At 45.8% G+C, this 16112-nt stretch overlaps 1 protein-coding gene across 2 annotated transcripts in view; it reads left to right on the forward strand.

Annotated features, from left to right (window-relative positions):
• Window positions 1-16112, forward strand: part of CDCP1 (CUB domain containing protein 1) — a 55062-nt gene that overhangs the window by 26165 nt on the left and 12785 nt on the right. For both annotated transcript variants that reach the window (XM_031470151.2, XM_064496640.1), the window contains exons 2-4: window positions 530-739; window positions 5808-6170; window positions 7102-7470. In XM_031470151.2, coding sequence (XP_031326011.2) covers window positions 530-739; window positions 5808-6170; window positions 7102-7470 — 942 coding nt within the window. The remainder of the gene's footprint in view (window positions 1-529; window positions 740-5807; window positions 6171-7101; window positions 7471-16112) is intronic.

Raw genomic sequence — 16112 nt, forward strand, 5'->3', positions numbered from 1 at the left:
TATGAGCATTATATGGCTCTAACTTTCCAAGTTCATAGACACAATAGGTTAATATCTAATTTCTGCAAGTTGTCCTGGCCTCCACTCCTGCATGTATGTATGCAGTGGGCGAATGAAGCACCCAGGGCAGGGGACCGCGGCTCTTTGCAGGAAAACCTGTCTCTCTGTGGAAAGACGGTTCCCGTGTGTGGTCTTTCATGTGCAGCCATACTGTGAAGAGGTGTGGCGGTTTCTGTGATCGCTGTTTGATCCTGCGCAGATGGGGTACCTGAAACCATACTGCTCCGACACTTAGGATGTGGTACAGTGTTTGTAATTTTTAGGAAAATTAATAAACCAAACACAAGACACATGTCAATGCCCAGCCCGCAGTAAGGACACCACTGTCATTTTGCATCCTCCTCCTTCTCAGACCAGGGAGGAAGGAACAAAGTTCAAGGAGGTCATCCTCCTAGACCAGCTGAGGGGATGGCAGCAGGTTGGCAGACCTAACTGGTCCTGTTCACTCCATTTTCCTTCCTTCCTCCAGAAGCTTATGAGATTGCTCTGCCACCTGGAAGCGGCATTTCAGTTCTCATAAAGCCCGGGACCCCAACTCTGCCAGTAAAGGTCTGTTACATCATCATTTCCACAAGACGGGAAACCAAGCTGTCCATCAAAGCTGGAGAGAGTAGAGTCTTTTCCTTTAGCTGCCAGAATCCAGAGAATCACTTTGTCATTGAGATCCAGAAGAATATTGGTAAGTACACACTCTTGGACTGCTTGGCCTCCCCGCCTGTCTTTCCCATGCTCAGCCAGCCTCTGTTGCTAACAGATAAGATCTGTTCTGAAATGGCACAATCTTCAGCTCTTGTGTGGCCAATCACGATTCTCAGTGTTTTACATGGTTTCAGTCATTTAAAGTAGCCCTGGGAGAAGTTCACAGAGAGAGTAAGTTGTGTAAGATGGCGCAGCTAGGAAGTAGCAGCGCTGGAAGCCAGGCGCTCTGGATCCAGAGTCCCGGCCTGTAACCACTATGCCGCGCGGTTTTCTGACCAAGCTACAGACACCTGGGCGGTGCTCTGTCTGATGTGCTAAAACCTTCTGGCTGAGCAGGAGCAAAAGTCAGGGAAGTTGGAGGACAAAAGAATTGAAGGTTGAGAAGATAAGAGTGAGGAAACGGGTCCACAAGGCACAAGGGGAAAAACAGCAGCTTTGCAGGCGGAGGGACCTGGGTTTGGCTTCAAGCTCCAGGGCTGCTGATCATGTGACCTGATCTCTGTGACTTTGTTTTCTAGTCTGTAAAATAGGAGTCACTGTACCAACCAACAGGGGTGTTTTGAGGTTGAAATAAAATAATAGATTGAGAGTGTATGACACACCAGAATTCAAAAAACTGTAGGTATTTGGTATCATTATGATTCATAATTTGAGCTTGGGATAGGAGATTGACAAAAGAAATAATAATTGGGCAAAAAGAATTAAAGGTATACTTTCCCAATCATTTCAAGACAGGATGCCAGCGAGGAACTACTAGCTGTATTAACAACAGAGAGAACACTCTTTTGATCTAATCAAAGCCATACTCAGAAAATTTCTTCACCTTTAGGTGGAAATAAATGAGTCAGGAACAGATCAATGAGGAAGAAAAAGGACAAAATAAACCTTAGGAAGATGGAATTCATAAAAATAAAGGGGAAAATTAAAGTACCTAAAAGAGTTTTTAAAACTATGTTTGAAAACTAAAGCCAAGACCTGTTCTCTGTAGAGACCAATTAAATAAACAAATCTCTGACTAGTCTCCTGGAAAAAAGAGAGAAATTACAAATACACAGCATTGAATGCATAAACATGGATTTAATGACATACCCAAAGGTGATTTCCGAAATTTTAAGGGACTATGTACAATGTTATGATAATAAACATGAACATCTGAATGACAGGATGATTTCCAGGGAAAATTTAATGGGTCATATTGACTCAAAGAAAGGTAGGAAACCTGAATAAACAACATAACCAGGAGGGAAAAAATGTCCAAGGTGAAGGAGAAGAGGGTTTGGCTTAGTTAGAGATGGTTTCATAGAAGAGTCCTATAAAACTCCGAGTAGTAGGTAATTTCTATGATGCTTAAACCATTCTAGAGAAGGTTTGACGAACTTTCCCTGCAAAAGGCCAGATAGTAAATATCTTAGGCATCATGGACCAGATGGTCTTAGTCACAACTCCTCAGCTCTGCTGTTAAAGTACAAAATCTACCAGAGACAGTAGATAAACAAATGGGTAATGAACATCCCACATGTTTATTAACAGTAACAGGTGTCTGGCTGGATTTGGCACACAAGCTATTGTTTGCCAAACCCCATTCTAGAGCATTGAAAGGGGTAAAGTTTCACAGTTCATTTTTACAAGGATCTTACAACTCTGATGTCAGAATCTTCCACCAAATAAGAAAGAGAACCATAGACCAATCTGTTATGAATATATGTATCAAAAAATCCTGATTAATATATAAGTATATCAAATCCAAAAATTAGGGCTTGTTGGAAGACTGGAAGGGTAGTTCACCATTAGCCAATCAGTTAATGTGTACTGCCTTGTGTTATTAAGTGAGAGGGAAGAAACGGCATTTGATCACCATAGTAGATGATTTTTAATGTTTTTAATAGAATTCTCTTACACTTGCCTCCCACAGATTCCCTCAGACCCACCTCCCTCAGGTTCCTCACACTTTCCTCCCCTCAAAGTTCCTCACACACACCCCTCCAAAATAAAAGAAGTTCTAGTTAAATACTTGGAGATATTCTTAATAAATGCATAGCATGTATATGAAGCAAGATATATAATTTTGCTGAAAGACAAAAGAGAAGAAGTTAATAAATGGAGCAATACACCCTTTTCCTTGGTGAAAATCTCAGTATGTAAAAATATGATGTAAAAATCATCATTTCTCCCTCAAGTTAATTTCTCAGTTTAAGTCAATTACAGTTAAAATCTCAATAAAGCTTTTACACAGCTGAGGAGATTATTGATATACTTAAGAATTCAGAGGTATGGCTTGTTCCTATTATAAGAATGAAGTCAATCTATGTATTTGACATAGAAAGACCCAGATCATTTTGTTTTGTGAAAACTATGCAACCTATAGGAGGAAAAGAGTTTATATAGTTTAATCTCACTTTATTCAATTTAATCTCACTTTATTGAATATTTATAATCATATTGAGCCCAAAGTTTGGAGGGATAAACACCAAATTGCTAATGTTATATTATTTCTGTAGTGAGTCTGGGAGAGGAACAGGTAACATTCATTTTTGTCTTTCTATTTGCCTGTCCTGTCATTTTTTTTTTACAAGCACTTACTTTTATAATCATTAAGCCAAGAAAGTGTCATTTTATAAAAGGAATAGGGTACCACATCTCATCTCACAAGACGTAAGTCACAAGTCTAGGATGCCACACACAGTTTACCATATAATAAAGACTCATGCTCACAATTTTTGAAAATGATAAATAAAATTTTTAGATTATAAATCTAGACACTGGAATCAAGTTCACTGTTCTACTTGCCTCTCATTTTTAAAACCTTTTCTGAATAAACATCCTGAAAATTTCAAAGTTTGGCCCCTCTGTTGTCATCCCTCTTGAAGGGCCCCATTGAAGCTAATGAAAGTAGAAGTCAGTGCTGGGGGAAAGGAGTTGTGAATCACTTCAGAAATGACCCTTCTCATCCTTTGGTTAGAAATCATTTTACATATTCAACATCTTTGCCCTGGACGGGGAACCGGAGAAGACTTGGAGGCATGCCCATCATATTGACTACTTTCATTTGTGTGTCCATCAAAAAAACAAAGCTCTTAGCGACAAACTAAAAGGTGCTTACACAACCTGACACTCCCCAGGGTCTCATGGCTTGTGGCAGAGCCATGGTTGGGAGGAGATGGGGCTTTTGGACTCCAGGTTCTTGGGATGGAATTAAATCAGAACCTCTGGAGTGGCCCAAGCTCAGGTGGTAAATTTTTTAAATGTCCACAAGTGAGTCTAGTGTGGAACCAGGGCTATGAACCACTACCTTAACAGGGTTAAGTGATCCCACAGGACACGGGGACCCAGTAAGAGCTACTCCATGTGGCTCTGGGCACATGGGAGGTGCAGGTGGAAAGCTATAAAAGAACTTGATAAAAACAGTGAAGTTTCCGTGAGCTCCTAAAAATAGGTACTGTCTTTACCTACACACAAAATCTCAGTTTAGCCTAGTCACCTTCTTATCCAACCTTGTTTTACTGGTTAAGCAGCTCAGTCTGTTGACAAGCGTGCACATTGACTAAACGCAGCCTGGGCTTTTGTCCTGGGATCATGTGCACCTCAAGTGCCACACCCGTCACCTGGACTCAAGGGCTGCTTTGCCTAAATGAGAGGTTTAGTGTGATGACCTCAGAGGTCCTAGCAGCTCTGAAATTCTCCCATAATTCCATCGAGGCGGCAATAGTTTCAGATACCCCACGAGAGCAGCAATAAAGACTTGTGGATTATTATTACAGTAGCCAAAGTCCATCGCACCTTTCAGATTCCCTGTACTCGGGACAACAAAAGCCTCGCTGTTAGGCTGCCTGGTTTCTATTACTTCTTTTGCATGTTCTCGCTCAGTGCCTCCCTGACAGCAACGTTCTTCCCTGTGTTTTAAAAGGCTTAGGAAACAAAGTACATCAAAGGTTGTCATTAGTTGTTAGCCTTTGGGGAAAAAATAATACACCTGCAGTGGTAATAAAATACCAGCATTAAAGTCACGAGGAAAGAAGATGACTGTGCCTCCGGGTTCCAGCCATTTAGGGGTTGTACATTCGGTATATACTCAGTCGTTGATGAGTGTGTTGATGGGAAAAACCATTTTTAAAAGGTAGAGCTTAGAGCAGCACCCTAAAAATTGTGAAATCATGACTTGCAGGATAGAGGAAGCAGGGTGTCCCAAAGCACGGGCCCCGCTGCAGGGGCCTCCCTGCAGCTTCCGGTGAGGCCTGGGCGCGGGCCCACCAGCTGGACTCCACCAACTTGCTCTGGGAAACAGTGCGGCCTTCCCCTCAGTATCCAAAAGCAGAGTGTTCCTATGACATTCTTCACAAGGCAAAATGGCATGAAGCGAAGAAGCAACCTGAGGACACGTTTTGCTAACGGATACACACAGTAAATCGAGATAAAGCGCAGGTGCTCACAGACACAGCTCAGAGCTGCGGCGGCTTGATGCTGGAATGCTGAGTGTAGTTGCCGGGGAAGGAGGTGCGTGCTGCCTCTGTGACAGCTCCCTGCAAAATACACACTAAACGCTATTTGCACTTTTTTGTTTTCATAAAAGCGAGAATCCTCTTTGGATTTATTTTGGTTGTCAGAAACGGGTACTAACATTAAGTCTTCCATAAAAGCAAAGTGATGTAAAGCTGACTTTTAAAAAGCAGGGAGACCTGTAGTGAGGAGGTGACCTGGGTCTGGTTCCCTGGTAGCAGAGTATGATGTGGGGATTCTGCTTTTTAAGTCATTTATCAAGAAAGCGCCTTTGAAAGAAACCTAGGCAGGATGGTGGGATGGTGTCAGGGGCAGGGAAACCTCTCAGGCTTTTCTGCCCCAAGGCAGAGGGCTGCTCCCTCCTCCCCTGCCAAGGCACCTTCCCAGAGCGGGGGGCCTCCGCGAGCCGCCGGCAGCCAGCACCCACCCATCCAGAAGATGGGTGGCCCCCTGGTGGAACACCACCCCCCAAAGTGACCACTACAGGGGCTGAGGTGGGGAAGTGGGGGGCCCAGTAGCATTTGTGACCAGATTGTTTTGTGACTGTGTTTCAGACTGCGTGTCAGGCCCATGTCCTTCTGGAGAGGTTCAGCTTCAGCCCTCAACGTCGGTGTTGCCTGCCCTCAACAGGACCTTCATCTGGGATGTCAAAGCTCACAAGAGCATCGGTCTGGAGCTGCAGTTCTCCCTCCCACGCCTGAGGCAGGTCGGGCCGGGGGAGAGCTGCCCAGATGGAGTCACTCACGACATCAGCGGCCGCCTGGACGCCACAGTGGTCAGGATCGGAACCTTCTGCAGCAACGGCACTGTGTCACGGATCAAGATGCAAGAGGGAGTGAAAATGGCCTTGCACCTGCCCTGGTTCAACGACAGGAACGTCTCCGGCTTCAGCATCGCAAACCGATCATCAGTAAAACGTGAGCGCGCCAGGCCTTCCCCGCTGTTTGCTGAGGTTGAAACCTACCAAATCACCCTTGTTCTCGGTTCAGAAGTGGTCAGATGTTGGCAGTGTTGTACGATTCCATCTGAATACCTTAAAGGAAGTCCCACTCTCCTGTAAGCATGCGGGCCACTCCTGACATGAACCCCCCTTCTCTACTAAACAAACCGGGAGATGGCTTTTCCTTGTCCTTTGTATGTGAGACTTGTTTTCAAGAAATGAAATGGGACTGGTTGTATAGACCTACCCCTTGTTTACTCCATTTCTCAGGTCTTTGTCCTGTCTCCTGTCTCTTCCACATTGTCTAGAATTGTATCGGTGGTGTGCTAGAGTGGCTCACAGCGGCTCGTAAGTGCCGATGGTTAAATGTTCTGCAATTTTGTAAGCTGGTGTTAAACAGCCATTACTAAAACTCCAGTTGCATAAGCTTAATTAGTTTAGAAACAAAGGTAATAAGTACTCAGAACTCATGCCTTCCTAGTTACTGTACTGCATTTGACTGTTCTCTGTGCTTTGAGGTTATACATGCCCATTGGGTCTAGGTGGTGGAAACACTGTGATGTGAGAGGCTGCCCGTCTCCTCCCAACTCCACGTTCATCGTCTCCCACTGGAAGCTCGAAATCAGCTAGAGTGGGAGTCTTGACGCCAAGGAAATGGGCGGACGCTACAAGTTAGGGCTTTATTTTTTTCCCCTGCTGGGTTGATTATTAAACATTTACTCACACACCACTGACCCATCCTCATTCTCACTCTCTACCTTGAGTGTAAACGTACCTCATCCAGACCCGCTGCTCAGGACGGGAGACCCACCTTCACCTCTTCTCTACCCTCGTTCCCGCAGCCATGGATGACCCAGCCAGGGGCTAATTGCCTCCTATTCTCTCTTGTTTGGGTTCTGCCCTGACAGGCCTGTGCATCATTGAGTCTGTGTTCGAGGGTGAAGGCTCAGCTACCCTGATGTCTGCCAACTACCCAGATGGCTTCCCCGAGGACGAGCTCATGACGTGGCAGTTCATCGTTCCCGCGCACCTGCGGGCCAGCGTCTCCTTCCTCCACTTCAGCGTCTCCAACTGCGTGAAGAAGGAGGAGCGGGTCGAGTACTACATCCCAGGCTCCACCACCAACCCCGAGGTGTTCAAGTTGGAGGACAAGCAACCCGGGAACATGGCCGGGAACTTCAACCTCTCTTTGCAGGGCTGTGACCAAGATGCCCAAAATCCAGGGATCCTCCGGCTGCAGTTTCAAGTTTTGGTCCAACGTCCACAAAATGAAAGCAGTAAGTGAGCCCCACGTTCCTTTTCCTCCCCCTCCTCCCCAGTGCCTTTTTTCCTTCCTGGGTTAGTCTGCTTTGGGTGAGTTTCCCTTCCTACCTCTCCCCTGTGGCTCTGGCACACTTGGACGCTGGACCCTGTAAGAGTTTCAGGAAGTGCGTTGCTAGGCAGTGAGGCCACATCGTTGGTGAATGCTGGGCCTGCCGTTTCATTTCAGCACAAAAAGAAGCTAACACAATCTGGCATTCAAGGTGCTAAGTTACTTTTCATGAAGGTGTTAAAAGGTTACTTTTTAGATCTCACGTCTGGACTGACCCTACACTGTGAATCAGGATGTTGTCAGCACCGTGATCTGTGACAATAACATTTTTATTGGCTGAGTGCCCCATACCATGGGCACACACCTTGCGTGCCAAGCCCTGCCCTAAACACAATACTTACAGTCTCAGCTAATCCTTATTACAACCTTGTAGGGGAGACAGGAGTAATCTTCATTTATTGATGAGAAACCAGAAGGTTCAGAGAGGTTATGGAACTAGCCCAACATCACACAGCTTGCCAGGAGCAGAGCAAGCTCAGAACCCAGAGCCTATGCTTCTGGACCACACAGAACCCCAGGTGGGTTGGTGAGAATGAGGTGAGTTGTGTATCATTCCACACACGTTTACTGAGATGCCTGAACCTAAAGCAGGGTCATTGGGCCCTCCTGCAGCAAGGCACTGTGCCCAGGACACACCACTGAAGGAAGCACCGGCTCTGGGGAGCTCACTCTTACGGAGGCTCTCACCTCAGACTTGTGTAAGTACAAGTCAGCCCCCCAAAGCAAGCACCTCCTTAAACTTGCTGAGTGCCTTCCTTGCCTCACGGAGGGGAGTGGCATGGATCTTGAGATAAAAGGTACAAGATGAATACAGAGTGGCTGGCTGTTCCTGGGCTCATCTGTGAGCTGGAGTCTGTGAGTTGTGACAAGTTGTCTTGAACCAGGACACCTGTGACGTGTGCTGAGGATGGGTTCTGCCCACAGGGCTGGTTCTCATCCCTGTTTTTATTATTATTTACTTCCGGGAAGTAGACAGAACCAGGCAGAAAAATTAGGTGGGAGTGTGGAATGGCATGCTGTTTATTGTTGGCAGCTGATAAACATCTGAAAAGTGACCATGTGGGGATCCACTCCCAGGGTCGCCCCTCTGACCCTGTCTTGGGAGTGCCTGGTCCACACCCTACTTGGAGCCTGGCTGCCTGGGAAGCCTCAGTGCCTCCATATCTTGACCCAAGATTCCTTCTAGTCCACAATAACTGTGTAGAAGGCATAACTGTACATACCTGTGTGTGTGCACGTGTGTCCATTGATACATTTTCATGACTCCACTGTCACAATTTTATTATCAGAATGTTGAAAACAGCCATGAAAGGATTCGGAAATGGAGTGGGTTTGAATTTTAGAAGATGGACGGTTTGTTTATCATCTCAGTCTTAGTGATGTGCTGCTGAATAATTCTGTTCCCTGTAACATCAGCGGGATTGATGTCTAGGTCTAATAAAATTGTTAAACATACTGTTACCAGCATCATGAAGGGTATGGCTTCAGTTTTGAGGTAAATAATAGTTAACTGCACTTTAGATGTGTTTAGCAATGTCCAGGCTTTACATAAAGTAGGGTTTGCATTTTTCTAGAGTGAGCAGACTTGGTCAGCAAGAGTGTCTTTAGGGGTAAAATTAGGCTAGGCTGGACTCCCCAAGAGCTCTGATTTCCAGACAGCTCCATCTTGATCATTCGAACCCCAGTGTGGACCCTAAACTTCAAGAGATTGCCCAAGACAGCCAGCCCTGTGCACACACACATTTGTCTGGTTCTGTAAATATGTGTGGACAGTTTGTTTTGCAGGCATCATAGCGCAGTGGTTAAGGGCACCCACTCTGGAGCTGGCCTGCATGGATTTGAAACCCTGGTTCCCCTACTTACCTAGTGGTCCTGGCAAATCACTTGATTGCTGTGTGACTCAGTCATCTTAAAATCGAGATGACAGGAGTGAGCTTGTAGGGGTGTTGTGAGGATGACATGAGGTCGCAGTGCTTAGCAGGTAGTAAGCACTCTTTAAATGTTATCCTGCAGGGTTCAAGGTCAAGGACAGGGTACAGAGTTGGAAAAGACCCAGCACTTGTCCTTAGAGATTAGACTACAACTCAGAAGAGATATGAGACTTGTAGGAAGTGGGAGGTCACATCCCAGAAGGATTTTCTTCTCTTTTTTTTTCTTTTCATATCTTGATTTTGTTTTAATAATTGCAACCTGTGTCCCCTATTGGTGTAACATTTGGTCTCTACGTGGGTAGGGTAGCCATTGCTCCACAGGCTCCTCTGGAGATACAGCGGATACTTGTAGGGGCCCAGGGCTCTCTGTCACTGGGATGGACGGAGTTCTCCGGGGTGGGGTCCCTTGGTTCTGCTCCAGCTGCTTCTGTCTGCTGTTTTCATTCACTGTCTTCATCAGCTGGTGGTAGCAATTACTGTTGGTCTTGTTTCTCTCATGCACGTTCTTGCCCAAGTGATAGATGTTTCAGGGGAAATTTTGGTTGGCATCTCTGGCTGCTTGGCTGACTTCCACACCTTGGCACTGTCTCCGCACTTGTGTTGGCAGCGGGTCATCCTCTCCGTCCTTTTCTGAGTGCTTGTGGATGGCTGTTGCCCACTGGCGTTTGGTTGTTCCACACTTGTGGTTGGTTGGAACTGCGGTTTACCAGTAATTTCAGCCATGCTGAAGCCTCCCAGGGGTCCACCCCAGGGTTCCTGGCATCCCTGTGTGTACCCTTTCCTAGGCGATGAGGAGCCACACCCTTCAGCTTTGTTTGGTCATCAAGTCACTGCTCCAGCCAATGGTAGCCCTGGGATGGCTTAGAAGTCACACAAAACACCACTCCCAACCCCTTGGGGGGCGGTGAGAGGGGGAGCAGGATGCACAAGGAAATGTCTGTGGGTAATGAATACTTTCACTATCCTGATTGTGTCGATGTATATACAGGTGTATTCATAAGTTCAAAACTAGTCAAATCCACACTTTAAATATGCACGGATTATTGTAATTCAATTATTGTTCAATAATGCTGTTTAAAAGTTATGTTCCCTGCAAGAAAACAATTTTGAAAAGAAAAAAAAAGCAGTTGTTGGTGAGGGGAAGTAATTTATCACTGACATTGTTTAGAAATGCTGGAGCATGGTGACGATAAAAGCAAGCCTGGCTTTACTCAGACTTGTTATTGTTTTAAAATTCTTTGTTCCCCTTTTATTACCTGCACGGGGAATGAAACACCCCCCACTGCCCGGCCCTAGGTAGGCCACTGCATGACCCCAAGTCACTTAGCAAGAAAATGTCCTAATCAGTATTGGATTTGTGGCCTCCAAACTCTGTTACTGGGGTTGGTATTGGTGATTTTCTGTAGAGTGAGGTTTTTTTGATCCTTCTGAAGGGTTTTAGTTGCTTATAGCATAGGGTAGGTTACAACACACACCACTAAGAGGTAGATGGCTGGAAGTGATTCGTCTGTGCCCTTTTGGTGGGTGCCCTGCCACCCCATATACATCAGGCCTCTCCACTGAACCCCCCCCCCAAGCCCAAGTAGTAATGCCAAGCCCCTTCTCCTCCTTGTCTGGGAGAAAAAGTGTTAAGAAGGGAATTTGGGTCCTGTGCTCAATTGCTCGCCTAGTCCTTATTCCCAATGTCTGGCCATCTGGTCCTCCACCTTGAAGGACCCCCACCTCCATTCCTTCTCACAGCCACCTCTTCCCTTCCTTCCTCCCCAGCAGCAGAGAACTTGCAGAGACACACTCATCCCCTGGACGCAGGAGCCTTTCACACATTGTTGACTTGATTGTACCCATCCCTGTTATGTAGGATTGGATCTCTACGTGGTTGGCTGAAACTCACTAGCTGGGCCACTGGAGACCAGCAGATGGTTCTGGGGTCTCTGGCTCTGCTCTGCAGTTACTGCCTGAACAGCCATTACTTGGATGGGGGGGTTTCTCCACGGTCTCTCAGTCCTGCTCCAGCTGATTTTTATTTATTTTCTTATTCAGACTGTGGCGAGAGACTAATAGTGTTAAGAGTCTCACTCTCAGGTTTTTTTTCAAACCCCCTTGAAGAGTTCTTTTTACCTTTGTGGTTTCCTTCTGCACCTGGAAGGGCAACAGGGTGAGCCCAGAGTGGCTTTGGTTTGGGGGAGGAGGGTGGTGGCTGAGTGGAAGTGGAGGCGTTATGAGAAGGAGTATGGGCTGAGAAGGGGATTTGTACCAAGCAAGGACAAGGTGAGAGTCTGAGCGAGGGAGTCTTTGGAAAAAGAGGAGCATGACGGAGGTCATCTGGCATTGTTAGCCCAAAAGCGAGTGGTTTGCACTCATCACACACCATGTTGTGTTTATCCATCTGAAGGGCTTGTCCTGCTAAACTCCCAATCGGGCATCTTGTCTTATTCCTCCATCTTCCTACGCCCAGCACAGTTTCCAGCACATTCCAGGCCCTCTATAAACCCTGTTGCACTAATCTCAGGAGGCAGCCTCTGGTCCAAAGTGGCTTGAGAGCCAGATGCACCATCCAAAGGCACCCCCCTCAGAAGGGGCAAAGTAGATAGGACACTGTCACGGCACCGGGAGCACCACTGCTCGGGAAGTCAGGTGAGGGCAGAAGCAGAAGCAACAAGAGCAGAGGCGGAGCTGGGAGGCCTTCTCAAGCCAAAGAGGGCAGCTGTCACAGCAGCCTCACAAAGCCAGAGCCTCGGCAAGGGCGGAGGCAGCTGTCAGAGGCGCCCAGACCCCTCCTCATCCACAGTAGGACCTGACTCCAGTAGGACCCAGACTGCAAAAACAAAAACAAAAAGATCGTTTCTGAATGTGGGCAGCAGGCGGCTGTTACCTTGAACCTGATTGTCTGCCCTAAAAAAATCCCTACTCTCAACCCTCTACTTTGCCGAAAATATCAACCAGGCTCAGACTTGACCCAGGGGACTCCTGCAGGGAATATCTTTCCATGGCTTGACCGCAAGCATCTTCGGTCTTAAGATGAGTAACGGACAGGCTACCCCGGACCTGAGGAATGACTGATCTGACCAGCTGGGACGGGATGTGTGAGCACTGACGGCTGACACTGCCCAAAATGTGAAGCTCGGTGATGTCTGAGAGCTTGGTTTACATTTGTCTCCACCAAACACATCTCCTTCTTCAGTGCTCCACAAGGCACTCACGTCTTTTCTGACGGTACAATACTACGATGTCATACCTGGTGTTATTACCACTTCATACCTGGAGATATAAAAAAGTAAATTTTGGCCCTCTGGAGTTTCATCCAATAGTCACTATAGAAAGAGAGCTTCCCTGTTGTTGTACACAGCCCGTTTCTCTTTTTATACTATCATTTCTAAAAGGTTCAAGTGGCCTGGCTGATAACAACCCTATGAGTTAATGGTCGCCTACCGGTCTGTATCATTCCCTTTAGCGGGAGCAGACCGCTAGCCTACTGCCTTACGCAGCCTCCTCTAGCTTTTGGAAGATGGGTTTACTGGCTCCAAAAACACCAAGCAGATTTAGTGTATCTTCAACCTCGGATTTCAAGGTTATCGTGATTCAAATAAGGTAGATGGACGTGAGTTTCCAGCATGTTACACCAGGTACTTCTGTTAACCAGTCCGGGTAAATGCTGGTTATGGAGGCAGTTGCCTTGCTTCTTTTTCAGCTTTTATCACCCCCAGAAGCCACCGGGAACCCTTAATTAAATATTGACTCTGTTTTTGTTTTTTGCTGGATAACTCATGCTGTGAGAGGCTTTAATTTGCACCGGCAGAGCTGACAGTGTTGTGGCCTCTGACTTGTTCCCAGTGGAGCACATTTTCATTTTTAAGTGAGAAATCTCTAACTGTAGGTACCGCAAACATGATTAGGGCCTTTCTGAAACTTCAGTCAATAACCTACCTAATCCCTTCAAAGGTTCCCAGTGTTAGTAAGTATCAACTAGTGACGGGTTGTCTTTTGGTTTTTTTGTTTTGTTTTGTTTTGTTTTGTTTTTGTAGGAGAGTCTTTTTAAACCTCAGGGTCAAATTTTTTACATGAAGGATACATCTGCACTGTTGTAGAAAAAACATGGGATTCTTTTACAGCAGGAAACTGTATCCAAATCACAGATCTGCCACTGTTAGCTGACGCACCTTGAGTAGTTAATTTGAACCTCTCAGTAGTCTCTTCTCAACTGTAAAAAGGTGACGGCCACACCTACCCTCCTCCCCGCTGTGAGGATAGGATGAGGCAACTTGTCGAAGCACACAGAAGAGACTGAGTATAAATTGCCCTGTCTTTCCGCAGATTCACGAATGTTAACGGTGACCTTTACACGTAAAGCAGCCATCTGTGCGAGGTGAGGGCTGCACATTTCCATCCTGCTTTGCCGGCTGAAGCCACCTAGGAAGACATTCCTTAGGCAGCACATCAATTTACTGTGTCTACCCCTCGAGTTATTTTGAGATCCAACCAAACTAAGTATGGAAAGAAGGCATGTAATGAATGGAACTCGTGTGCAAACTAGAAAGTGGAATGCCCCGTGTTATGACAGGGAGCCCGGAGCCTCCTGACCCTTCCCGAAATGGAAGGTCTGTCTTTTGCCCCAGAATCAGGACTTTTTCTCAACAAACCACACCCTCTGTTTTAAGCTCAGCTGTCAGATGTCTCATCACTGTCCACCTGGTCATTATACAATAAATTTCAAAGGAAACGTAAACTGTAAAACTGCAGTACTATTTTGCACCAGAATGTCTAAAATAAAAAAGACTGGCCACACCAAATGATGGGGAGAATGTAGAACACTGCTGGCGGGAGTTTAAAATGGTACAACCGCTCAGGAAAACTAGCTGGCAGTTTCTTACAAAGTTAAACTCACACCTACCTATGACCCAGAAATTTCACTCCTCGGTGTTTCCCCAGGAGAAGTGAAACCATGCATCTACTCGAAGACTTAGAAAGGAATGGGTACAGCAGTCTTATTCACAAAAACCCCAAAGTGGAAACAACCTAAATCTCCATCAATCGAAGAATGGAGAAACAGATGGGGTATAATTGTTCTATGGAATGCAGCTCAGCAGTAACAAGGGGAAAGGCGACGGATACCCACAGCGGCATGGATGAGTCTTAAACACCTTTTGCTGAGTGAAAACAGCCAGAGCCATAAAAGTACAGACTATGTGATTCCATGTACACAAAGTTCCAGGACACGCAAAATCTGCAGTGACAGAAGTCAGAAAGTGGTTGCCTCTGGGGGGACTTGACTATAGTCAGGGCGAATTGACCGGAAGGAGGCACAAAGAAATTTTCTGGGATAACAGGAACATTCTAGATCTTGCTTTGGGTGATAGATACATTAGATATATAACACTGTCAAAATTCATCAAACAGAACACTTAAGACCTATGCGTTTTATTATGTGTAAGTTATATGTCAAAAAAAAAAATCAAGGGAAGATACATCAAATGGTTAAGAGGGTATCTTAGCCAACTCAAAATGGATATGGCAGGAGAATGAGGAATAAACCTTTGTTACTCTAACCCTTCCGACGTGGGGCTCGTTTGTTACTGCAGCATAGTTTAGGCTAAGCTGGGCCCACACTCCCTCTCAAAAATATCATGAGGATTAACAATCTGACATGTCACTGACTCTACCATGTGCCACGGATGCAGGTAAACAAGAAAAGATGTTGCGTCCGTGTCACAAGAATGGGCTGTAATTTTTCAAAGAGCTTTCAGCGTGCCGAAAGGAGCTCTTAGAGGCTAAAAATACGGTGGCAGAAATGAAAAACTCAAGAAGGGCTGAAAAGTAAAGATGAGGAAATCACCCAGAACATGGAATTCAGAAAAGGCTGGGGAGTTGGGAAACAGGAGGAAAGGTAAGAAGATCAGGGGACCAGTCAAGAAGGCCCAATCTCTAAATAAAAGGAGTTCTAGAAAGAGAAGACAGAAGAAATGGAGGAGAGGAAATCATCAAAGAATGTTTTAGCAACATTTCCCAGAACTGATGGATATGAGCTGCCAATTGAAAGGGACCGTCTAAACACAATGAACAAGAAAGGACCCCACGCCAGGGTGCATCACTGAGAAATGTCAGAACATCACAGACGTAAGCTTCCAGCGAGAAGGAAACAAGTTTTATAAGAATAAATAAAACCAAATTACAGTCAAGATTATCAGCAACACTGGATGTTAGAAAACAAAACAGTCAAAATTCTGAATGAATATTATTTCCAACCCAGAGTTCTATACCAAGCCAGACTATTAGTTAAGTATGAGGGTGGGATAAAGACATTTTAGACCTACAAGTTCTCGAAAATTTGACCTCCTTACATGTTTTCCTAAGAGGCTCCTGGAGGCTATGATCCACCTAAAAAGAGGGTAAAAATCAGTAAAGAGAAGGATGTGGGTTCCAGGATCTACTGCAAGAGAGAGGGGCAAAGGGAACCTCTGGATGGTGGTGACAGGGTCCCAAGGCCATACCTGGGCCCCTTTAGATCAGAGCAGTTGAGAAGGCTCTGGAGAGATTTCTTCAGTTAATGAAATACTTAATGTTCTCTTATGTATTGAAAGGAGATTTGTACAAGTGAGGGAGAGTTTGGTGCCAAATTACT

The sequence above is a fragment of the Camelus dromedarius genome, chromosome 17, assembly GCF_036321535.1.
Source record: "Camelus dromedarius isolate mCamDro1 chromosome 17, mCamDro1.pat, whole genome shotgun sequence".
NCBI lineage: Eukaryota > Metazoa > Chordata > Mammalia > Artiodactyla > Camelidae > Camelus > Camelus dromedarius.